General features: G+C 37.9%; 2 protein-coding genes across 2 annotated transcripts in view; one reads left to right on the top strand and one right to left on the bottom strand.

Moving 5' to 3' along the window:
• Positions 1 to 899: 899 nt before the first annotated feature.
• Positions 900 to 5557, bottom strand: LOC582629 (peroxisomal membrane protein 11B). Its single transcript, XM_030977238.1, has 4 exons — positions 5482 to 5557; positions 3905 to 3997; positions 2320 to 2435; positions 900 to 1754 (listed from the first exon to the last, which is right to left on the bottom strand). The coding sequence occupies exons 2-4, from the start codon at positions 3973 to 3975 to the stop codon at positions 1141 to 1143; spliced, it is 801 nt and encodes a 266-aa protein (XP_030833098.1). The 5' UTR covers positions 3976 to 3997; positions 5482 to 5557; the 3' UTR covers positions 900 to 1140.
• Positions 5558 to 10742: 5185 nt separating this feature from the next.
• Positions 10743 to 11506, top strand: part of LOC589697 (transient receptor potential cation channel subfamily M member 3) — an 82719-nt gene continuing 81955 nt past the window's right edge. Inside the window, exon 1 of the mRNA XM_030976487.1 lies at positions 10743 to 10991. Coding sequence (XP_030832347.1) covers positions 10989 to 10991 — 3 coding nt within the window. The 5' untranslated portion in view covers positions 10743 to 10988. The remainder of the gene's footprint in view (positions 10992 to 11506) is intronic.

The following is an 11506-nucleotide window of genomic DNA, read 5'->3' as shown; positions in this document are numbered from 1 at the left end:
ATGCCAATGGCTTTCCATAATTTGTAGGTCTATCTTAGAAATATAAGTTCAATTTAGGATCTTTGTGTAACACTACCCTGGAGTTCTTTGTAGAATTTTGTATCAATTTAAAATTGGTACTGGTTAAATGTACTTATAAATCTATGTGTACAGCTGGCCCTGCACAGTTAAGCTGTGCACAAAAATTACTGCGGAATGCCCTTAATATTAAAAACTGTGATAATAATAGATACAGAAGATTACAACCATTTATTTACATGCAGGCTAACCTGGATACCCTGGTAGCCTTCATAGTGTACTTAACAAATACTGCTTTGTGCTAGATAAATGGACTTTAAACCTGCAATCTCATTGTTTGTTAATCGTGACCTTTGTACATGAATACTCACATTGGTAACCACTTTTGGCTAAATGTATATTGGGGAAAAGATATTCATGATTAAGTAGTCCTACTATTGTACATTTTACAATTCATACCGATTAGACATTGTAATGATTAGATAAATATAATAACAGGAATTACTGGGATATAGAGATGTTATTCTTTGTACAATATATAATCCCCTGGTTTGATATGACTCCAGCTAAGATTTACCTAGCAACAACTGGATAATCACTCTCATGTTTTCACACACATAATTGTTTGACACTGATTGACTTGATTTCTTTCACTTTTTACCTGTAATGGCAGAAATATACAAAATACAAAAGTAAATGAAAAGCAAACATTGATTCTCAAGTTCAGGTTAAAGAAGAAATAAGGGTGGGTTGTCCAGGCCAGCAAAATGTAAACAAACCATAAAACAAAACACCCATTGGAAAGCTCAATGCACATAAAGATATGGGTGGGTCTACATGAAGGTGGGAAGACTTCCCTTTTTTCCATTATTTTTCTTTGCTAAATAATCAGCTTATCATGCATTTTCTACCAAATATATTTAGCTTTTTTTTCACTTGTGGTCTTGAAAATCAAATTAGATTTTGTTAAATTCAGGGAGGGGGGATACATTTTTCACCAAATGTGGATACTAGAAATTAAAATTACATTCAAATATAAAGAAGAGAAAATTGAGGAAAGATGACCATAGAAGATATCAGCATAATTAAAAGAATATAAATATCATCATACAGTACCAGCATTCAAATCACCATTTTATATTTGGAATCCCAGACAGTTAATACTCCAATTACAGAGCTTATTAGACCTAGGAGGCCTTGCAGTCCTGATGATATGTTGATGTGACCAAGATATGATAATGGCAGGAACAAGTCAGCAGAGTTTTTGAGAATGTCCAGGATAAGTCCTAGATGATACCTGAAGAGTGTCATCACAACCTGCTTCATTGTGGTGGTGTGGACACCGTGGTGACTGTTACCATTGGTCTCATGGCTGGGGCGTGTCCCTGAGATGGAGCCATTGGAACACTGCTTCACGGCTTCATCAGAGTCCAAAGACATCTTCGTTGACATATCGGTCTGCAGAAGAGTACCTACGACACCGCAGATTGCATACAGATCTGTGCTAAGACTAAGGATGAGAGTGGCCAACCAGAAGCGACTTGATAGGTGGCCGTAGTACTTGCTGTTGACCTCGACGAGACCTATCCGATGCATCCACAGGAGGTGGTCGATGAGAAGGTAGGAGGCCTTGTTGATGTTGGCGAAGGTGATGGTGAACTGGAGAAAGGGGTCTGACAGATGGACAGACTTCTGTGCTGCTCTAAAAAACTCCACACTTTTGCCAATTCTAAGTACTGGATAATGTCAGAAACAAAACAAAAGAACAACTCACATGAGTACTCTACTTTTATGTCTATGAAAATGCCTAAGTGATTTCACAGATAAGTCTCACCTTTGTGTAAATAATATTTAACAATTTAATGAAATTCTTATACAACCACTCCTCAAAGTCATTTAGATGGTGCAGATTATTACTGTTGCTAAATGTTTATCTTTTTATTAAAAAACTGTATTAGATTTTTACCAACAAACATGAACAGTTTAAAATCCACAAATAACATACTTTGTGACCTTGTCTCATTCATAACAATTACCTTAAACTAAAGGCATTGTTTAACAACGTTTCCAGTTTTACAAATCTGAGATGCTTGGCCCTACGTGTTATCAGTGTCTGTGAAATGGTGTAATATTGGAGCCCTAAACAAATTGCCCTTCGAAATGATCATGAAGTGCTTCAAAAAAGTAAAAATCTTTGATTGACCGGTTTTACCATACTCGTTTTCCCCAATAGACTGTATAGTGTTGTTCAAAACCTGTTGGCAAACAGTTTTTGACATTTCCAAGATTCATGAGACTTACATTTTCTACTGGTGCTGAGATGCGAGTCTAGACCCTGTAGTTTCTTCACTAAGTCTGGATCACGTTTGCTCTCCTGTATGCACCACCACACAAGTCTGCTTCCATATTGGCAAGTCCTGTAGCAGAGAGGTAACAGAGAGGGAGAGAGCAGAAATGGTAATTGGTAAATAAATATATGCCTCATATCATCCAACTGATATTAGAACCCGTGGCCATCGATACAAGATCGTTAAGAAGAAAGTCTACTCGAAGCTTAGACATGGATCATTTTCACAGAGATGTATCAATGAATGGAACAACCTCTCCTCTGTAGTTGTGGAGAGCACGTCACTAAACAGCTTTAAATCCAATTTGTTGAAATTTTGGTCCTCAAGAAAAAATCAATTTGACCCAGAGGAGTCCTTCGCTTGTCCATGTTCGTCAATTGCTGTATAGCGCCACTAAACATGTGTCAAAATATGGATTCTTCATCCGAATGTCAACGAGAGGCAAATAAGTTTTTAACTTTAAATGCCTACTTCCAAGGTATATTTCCAAGGTATAATAAACTACAGACAATTGATACAATGTCAAAGTATTATTACAAAGATTGGGTCACATCATAACCACAAATTTAACTAAACTTTGGATTAAATTGTAACTTATATAGTAGGCTTTAATGGTTGCACCACGTGAGAGAGGGGGGCTGAAAAGAACTTGATAAGCTTAAGAAATATTACCAACAGTCTTTTCAGGACTGCACGCACTCAAGAAAGAAAGATTATCGACAGTCCTTTTCAGGTCTCCCCAATCCCCCCCCCCACCCCCCTCTTTCACATGGTGCAACCGTAAGGCTACTGTATATCTACATCACCATACAAGTTGATACTTAAACAGCATCTAATTTGTAACTTGTCGTCATTTTAATGTCTTGGTACAGATTTTACAAATCACAGCATAGGCTAATTGCTTTCACAATTGTACTCTGGGTATGGAATGCCAATACAACAATCTGGAGACTTGGCTGCCATTAAACTAGAAAGAAAATATGACATGGTACCATGTCAAAGAGATATGAAAATAATATCTACATTCATATACATTCTGTATCATACTTATCCTACAAAAATATGGAATGATATGTGTGGATATTAGGCTTAAATATCTACTGAATAGAAAATGAATTAAACTGATGAGAACATCTTTAAAAAATATAGAGTATGAAGTGATAACTCGTCTTTGATTCAAAATACGATAAAAGGGCAATATAAGGAGAAAACAAGGAGCTGTTATCTCAAACTATGGACTCTGACCAACAATAAAAGCTTAGCAAATATAATGCATTGATCAGGAGGATGGTTATCTGAGAACAGATCTATGAACTTTGTAAACAAATTGCCTACATGTGCATGGACAGGTCAAGTGTACATTTTGATTTTTTTATTAACAAAATGAAAAAAATGAAAAAAATGGAAGAAAAAATCAAAATGAACAGACCAAACTCCTATAACAAAAAAAGAAATCACTGAATTAATACAGGGCAAAGGCTACAACTGCACTTAACTTCTTTATGGTGCACATGTATGTATTGATTGTGATTGGTTACCTGTAGAATTTATCTCTGCCACCTGTTTTATTGAGGAAACTGATGATATTGGTTGCTACTGATGCCTCCATACCTGGTTATGATGATAAAAACCTGCAAAATGAAGGAAGAAATGATAAAATAATGAAAAATGATGATCTGCAGTATAAAATAGATACACAACATTGACAAAGAGATGTTAAGATGATATCAACTTGCAAATGTAGTTAACCAAAGGGAAAATGTATTGTTTTTTGGCAACATACAGTTTATAAGTGAATATTACTTTTTTTGGGGTTAAATTAGTGCAGAATTGCTTTTACATTTGCATTAAAAAAAAAAAATCTTTAAAAAGAAATTCAAATCTAGACCCATTATAAAAATTAACAATTGCAGATGTAAATGATACTGATATTGAGAGCACTGACGGAAATATCCATTAAAAACTATTAGAGTTGCCCAACAATGGCAATTGGTAAAATTGTCACCAAATAACTTTAAATGATTTCATGATGAGTCAGATTTTGAACGATCAAGTCATATCTTAATTGAAACATCTTATGTTTTGTTACTTTGCTTTTTACTCATTTCTTTATAGATATATTATATAATAATAATTTGGTACACATTCAGGAACAGAACAATTTCATGTGATTGGTATCATTTTGCATCCCATCTCGATGGTGACTACTTTACTTAAGTAGATTTTGTGTACCTGGTTTAATAATGAAAAGAAGTCTAAAGCAAATCAAAAGAAAATACCAACATGTCAAAAGATATGTAGTACTACTGTACAAGTAAAAACTATATCAAAATTAAAGAGTCTGAGACATAAGGCATGCACACTTTTGGGGGAATGCAATGTAGTAATGCAATGTAAACACCAAGTAAATGAGAATCACCTTCTTTCAGAATTCATGTTACTTTCTGTTGGAAATAATAAAGTAGAGTCTATTATCCTAAAACTGCCATTATTGCACAATGGCACAAATCAAAGTCACAATACACACACATTGGCAAACCGTTATCGCTCTGACCTGTATTTGATCAAACATGCAATGTGAAAAATGTTTAGCACAATTGCACAATAATAACATATTCTCTGACACGTCTCAGTGCAGTGATTGCATAGACTAGATCTAGTTGCAAATTTACAAATACAAAATAGACCCTCTAGAGTCTAGACTCTAGTCTAGGCCTAACAGTTACAAGGAATTATTTCTCACATCAATTCTAATTCAATACATTCTACTCTTAATAGCACAATTACTGTAGTATATTAGTAGTCATTACAAGAGTACACAAATACATTGTTCTATAGATTCACGTCTTTTTTGACTTCACCAACACTATTCAACAAGCGCATGCACTACTCCACTGGCTACGGAAGCTGTCCTCGAGCAGGCGGCCTCGCCTGGCCTGGTGCACCACGCCTGACCTGGGCCGACGGTCTAGCTGCTTCTATTAAAGTTCTACTAGATCTACACTAGGCTCTAGCTCTAGACCTAGTTCATGTTTTTGTATATTTCATGTAGCTGCACAAGATCCTTCGATCGGCATGCCTATATCAAACACATTTGCAGTATTATTTGACTTACCTCAAATCAGGATCATACGTTTATATAAGAATTTCGAGTGCATTGCACAAAGGTCGATCGAAGAGAGAAAAGTCGAACATGCACCACAACTCATACCGTATATCATATGCCGATAGTGTAGTACCGGTCAAAGGTCAGGCGCGTGTATATATTGTTCAGCGCTAGCGCGGTGATGCTGCACTGGCATGGTGCGTGGGCCGGTGGAAGGGACGGAGCGGAGAACGTAGGCGCAACGGAAATCGGTGGGATCACGAAAAGGAAACCTATAGGGGTGGGGTAATTGAACAATATGGGGCGACTAAAAAGACAGGTAGCAAAATGTGATAGTCAAACAAAGGTCCGAAGATTCACCTTATTCACCACAGTCCGAAGAAAAACGTTTTGCTATCTCGAGGTGAATGAAATCTGCTATGTTGACCACCAATAATCAGGGTCTTCCAGAAAAGTGGGCGGGGCTGACCGCAGGGCTTTACGAAACCGTAGTAAGTTCCTCCCATCTCCCTGGTACAACTACACCGACATTCTTTTGAAACGGCATGTTAAATTTAATTATGTTTCAATGGGATGTCGCTGAACTTATGACTTAAGACGGTTTCGTGACACAATGCATAAACAAAGATGTAACAGGTTTTAGCACTGTACATAATCCTCTGCGTAAATCATTTTCTGAAAAGCACCCTAAAATTGGGGATCAAAGTCAAGTTTTGAATATAGAGAACTCGTCTAACATCTCCGTTTTTATTTATATCTTTAACAAGAATATCCTGCATGGTATTTTAAACCCTAGTCGGGGATTGCTGCTTTTGCTTTTTATCTTTCCTTTTTTTATCGTGTATTTCCACGGGATTTTAAAATCCTTCTGCTCCCGACAGGGGTTATCAAATTTCCTACTCTTTCACGTATCTCCCCAATTATCTCCAGTGAACTTGATATGACACCATTTTTCCTGAATTTTTCCTGTTTTTGATACCCGTAACGGGATGCACGAGTTTTGGTGAACACGGATGATGTCGATGATGTACAGGCCTCATTGGGGGAATCGAGATTTTTAAGGTAATACATGTACGTCACATGCAACCGATTAGATATCCTGATAAGGTGAAATAACTGATCCTGGTGGGGTTTTAAGTACAATCTCACAATGAAAGAATAAATAAGACCTTCAGAAAAATGCGAGCGAGTTTTGGAGGAAATTTGAGGAAAATTGCTCCACGGTCGCTCTAAAATTGGGGCACATGTATAGGGGCTATAATAAATTCATTGTTTGAGGGGAGATGAGTGCTGATAACAACATTTTGTCATAATATATCATCCCGATATATCACGCATTATGTCTCAGTCGTTTTAACATGAATCACACCTGGTGATGTTAATCCAGTTGGCTTGAGTTTAAAAACTTGACATTGTCTGAACCTCTATATGACAATTGATTACCTTGGCCTAGAGAAAGGATGTTTGATAGCTTTGGATACGAGCACGATCAAAATTATTTCAAAAGGGGCACGGTTAGACAATTTGGGGGAATTTTGCCTTCAACCCCTCCCGGCTCCACTGCCTTCCATCGTGGTGGTATATGACTAGATTCTTGATGTTACACAAAGCTGCTCCGATATTTTGAAAATTATATATGGCACTTTAGATGACCAAAAAGGTGCACAATATTGTTGTAAGCGACAGTGGGAAATGTAGGTAAAAAGGGGCACTTATCAAAGGGCAATTACATCAAAAGTTGAGGGGAATGTATCATTGTTTCAAATGGGCATTTATCAGAGGTGAAAATGGGCATTTATAAGAAGGGGAAGTGGTACTTATTTAGAAAGGAAAAAAAGGGACTTGTCAGATGGGAAAAGGGCACTCATTAAAAGGGAAAAGGACACCTGTCAAAGTAAAAGGGACACTTATCAGAGGTAAAAATGGGTGTTTCTCATACCTAAACATGCAGGGGCGCTGATCGGAGGTGAGGGGGTACTTCTTACATGGAAAAAATATATTATATTACAAAGGAAAATGGGTCCTTAACTGAAGTTTTAAAAAAAGTACACGTTTTGGGGCACTTGAAAAAGTTGTGGAGAGAGAGAGAGAGAGAGAGAGAAAGAGAGAGAGAAAGAGAGAGAGAGAGAGAGAGAGAGAGAGAGAGAGAGACTGAGAGACACTCAAGACGTTGGGTTTATGTTTAAAAAGTTGCAACACTTTATGCTCGGTTTAATTTTCTTTTTAAAATTGACTTATAAGAGCGAGTATAAATATAAACGCACCTCAGTTTTCATTTTTTGGTAATTATAAGGGTCTAAGGGTTACAAAAAAACATTGCCTCAGAATAAATATATTGATATTAAAAAGCCGGAGATATTCGAGGATCGGGGCTTATAATAATAATAATAATAATAATAATATTTAATTTTTATATAGCGCTTAATACAAATGTCTCTAAGCGCTTTACAAAATTACCCCGGTCATTAGATTCAGTGCTTGCCTGCACTGCACACTGTGTGCACAATCTCCACTCCCTGGGGTGCATTCCAGCCGGGCGTTACTTGACGCTCAAAAACTGTTTGACCAACAATGACGGCCGCATCCTACCGGCACTATGAACATGACTGACAAAGAAAGCGGACAAAATATACAGTTCCTCAGGTAGACAAAGGAACATCCCTTCACTGCTATTATGTAAAAATGTGTAGAACAGGTGTCACATGCATATTCACTTTTTACATAATAGCAGTGAAGGGATGTTCCTTTGTCTACCAGAGGAACTGTATATTTTGTCCGCTTTCTTTGTCAGTCATGTTCATAGTGCGGGTTCCCATTTGACACCTAGGTGGAGAGTAGGAAGTGCAGGTTAATATCTTGCCAAAGGATATTAGTGCCGTGTTGGGATTCGAACCCTCGACCAGTTGTCCAGTTGTCAATGGACTTTGGGATAGATCATTTTCCCACTCTGGGAATCGAACCCGGGCCACTATAACTCAGAACCGCTAGACCACTTCACCAGTATGAGGCGTCCGTTTTCCCTCTTTCATAGAAACAGGAAGTGCCCCCTCCCCCCCCCCCACAAAAAAAATGTGAATCAATAAAATAATAATAATAAATACAAAACTAAACAGTAAACTCCAACATGTTTGGCTACAATATTCAAGAGAAACAAGACAGTATATGGCTCGTAATATTGATAAAATTGAATTATTGACGGATGTCACCGTTTCCCTCTAAAATTACCGGCGTATTAACACCTACTGAAAGTCACAGATAGCTTCACATCACTTTTTGTTGATAGTCAGGATATACACTAATTAACTTCTGTGGGTCATCTTGTCAATATTATTGAGTTGTACTGTTTAGTCTCTTCACTTCTTTTAGTAAATCCTATATCTGAAACCTTAACACAATTTAAATAGTTTCTCTCCCAGCTAGTTCCAATGCATTTTTTGTAGCATGCTATAGAAGCAGGCGCGGATCCAGTGTGCCGAGGTTGCCCCCCCCCACCCCCGCCAAAATAAAGAGAGAGAGAGAGAAGGAAAAGAAGGGAAAGGGAATGAGTACTTTTTTCTGCCCCCCCCCCCTCCCCAAACGTCTTTTCTCATTACGCCACTTCTGGTCACCATCACGTACCAATATTTGCCTTACATGATTTCAAATTTGCCCCCCCCCCCAAGAAATCCTCGCGCGCCTGATAAAAGAATGTGTGCTTGGCACACCATCGACCATTATCGTCACCAATATCACCGAGAGTCCGAGACCAATACAAAAGAGAGAGAGAGAGAGAGAGAGAGAGAGAGAGAGAAGAAGAAGAAGAAAAGAGCGATGAGCAAATGAAAAACCTTAAAAAAAGTATATACTACTTACTTAGCGTTGGTAAATGGTATTTGTTGCTACTAAAATAATGAAAGTTGGTCGTCCTACTTTTCTTTGTTGGATGATTAAATTTCACGCGTATAATAAAAGGCATGGCAGATGATTGCTATGGACAGCAGGATAATACATGCAGACTGCACAAACGTCACCGGGTGACTCACTGCGGTTTAACCATGAACTACATCGGGTATTTACTTCTTGCAAACCATCACACATCTTGAAAAGACAAACATACAAACAGACAGACAAAACGAAGAAAAAAACAAGCAAAAGAACTTCTTAACGATTTTGGCATCTTACATGGGGGGGGGGGGGGGGGGGGGGTAATGAGGTTATGGAGAACAACTGATGAAACCTTGTGCTTAATTAATTAATTCCAAGCTGACAAGCATTTAGACCTTGCCAGTGTTGAAATGTCCCTATCCACTGTTGTTGTATTGCAGTTATCACCCGACATTACGCCGCACCATTCATCAAATCCCAAGTTGTATTTCCATTGTCTTGTTCTTGAAATGTCGCTTGTAATCATTATCAGCAATCACTGACTGTAATTTCGAAGGTAAGGAGAAATTAGTATGCCAACAACAAGAAGCGCCATTGTCGTGCAACATTGTTTAGCAACTTAAAGGAAAAGAAGAAACACTCAATGCTGAACAAAAAACTTGACTTTTTCACCCACTATCATTCTGGGATGCTCTTTATTAATATCCCTCTCGTCTATCTCCCTCTCTCCCTCCCCCGCCATCCCTTTGACCCCCTCCCCTCCCCTTCTCTCTCTCTCTCTCTCTCTCTCTCTCTTTCCCTCAATCCCTTTCTCCCCTCTCACCCCCCTCTCTCTTGCCCCTCTCCCTTTCCTCTCTCCACCTCTCTCTCTCTCTCTCTCTCTCCATTTCTTCTTCTTTCATTGTACTACCTCTTACTAGAACTCTCTCTATCTCAGTCATCCCTGTTTACTCCCTTAATCTTACTGCATTTGGTTTAAGCATTCTTCTATTTCTTTTAAATTTGACAAATCGTATTGCATTTTATTCACTGATTTTTATCCTTTGATAAACAAACATTATAATTCATAAACATCGTCAGATCGTAACATTTGATTTAACATACTGTAAATAAATTGAGTGATTATGCTCTCTTTTACAATGTCAGGTTATAAATCATCATTGATTTCAATGATAAGAATAATCCACTCTTTTGCCTTTTCATGGAAACAAGAAGCAACATAATCCAATTGTGCGATCTCCAGGCCAGCCTTTCGATCGCACGCATCAAACTTTCCACTCGCTGCGACGTGTTCCCTCTTTCCTATTCGCTGAATGTCATTACGAATCTTTCCTCTCATTGGTCGAAACTTTCTGGCAATTTGGCACTCTACTTTCCCCCTCTCTTACTCGCTCTCTCCGATCCTGAGAAGGGGTAAAGCAAGGCAGCTCACTAGATATCAGGCAGTTCAGACTAACAGGATTAAACATGGGCTTCTTCGCTGCAAGACTGTTCCCAACCGAGAAAGACTGAACTGTTCGACTGAGGAGTTTTTCGTCTTCAGAGGGGCTCAGCGCTCTAGCTCTGGATTAAGGGCATTAACTCGTTTTTCAGCGGTTCCGATCCAGTTTAATACTCGACAGTCCGATAGCTTGGAAAGCGATTAAAGCACAATGGTAAGTTTGAGAATTAGGAAATGACATAATTTAAATAACGAACCAATAGAGATTATTTGCGATGATTATTGGGTGGGGACGCACGATGTCATGTCTTCCTTTTATTATGGACATGGTAGATAAGCGGTTTATTATTTTAAAAGGATTATCCCACAACGGTGTCATGTTTTTAAAACAAATAAAGTGCACGTCGTAACCAGGAATTTTTGAAAAGATCGTCTTAAAGGTATAGAATAACAACTATTTGCCTATGACGGAAATGAACAAGAATCCCAAGGAAAATAATGTGTGAAAAAATGTTGAAAATCAAATTCGTGCACAAGTGTAATACTTTTTGAAAAACTAAAAAAACGCAAAGCAAAACTAAAACTAAACTAACAACCACAACACAAAACCAAACAAAATATGAAAAACATATATCCGGCTCAAGAAAAGGAATAAGCCATTTTTTTGTTTTTTTGTTCATCCAAGCTGCAAGAAGAAAAAATTACTTTCCAACAAAAATGTAGAAACTT

This window comes from Strongylocentrotus purpuratus, unplaced genomic scaffold, assembly GCF_000002235.5.
Source record: "Strongylocentrotus purpuratus isolate Spur 01 unplaced genomic scaffold, Spur_5.0 spur5_scaffold_9, whole genome shotgun sequence".
NCBI classification, from domain to species: domain Eukaryota; kingdom Metazoa; phylum Echinodermata; class Echinoidea; order Camarodonta; family Strongylocentrotidae; genus Strongylocentrotus; species Strongylocentrotus purpuratus.
Note: the sequence above shows the minus strand (reverse complement) of the source record. Positions and strands in the feature narration are given on the sequence as shown.

Bases quoted from the DNA above. Each gene is read 5' to 3' on its own strand.
- LOC582629 (XM_030977238.1), bottom strand. From the start codon at position 3,975: ATGGAGGCATCAGTAGCAACCAATATCATCAGTTTCCTCAATAAAACA. The intron at 2,436-3,904 runs GTAACCAATCAC...TCTCTGCTACAG, and splicing joins GGCAGAGATAAATTCTACAG to GACTTGCCAATATGGAAGCA. The intron at 1,755-2,319 runs GTAAGTCTCATG...GACATTATCCAG, and splicing joins TCTCAGCACCAGTAGAAAAT to TACTTAGAATTGGCAAAAGT.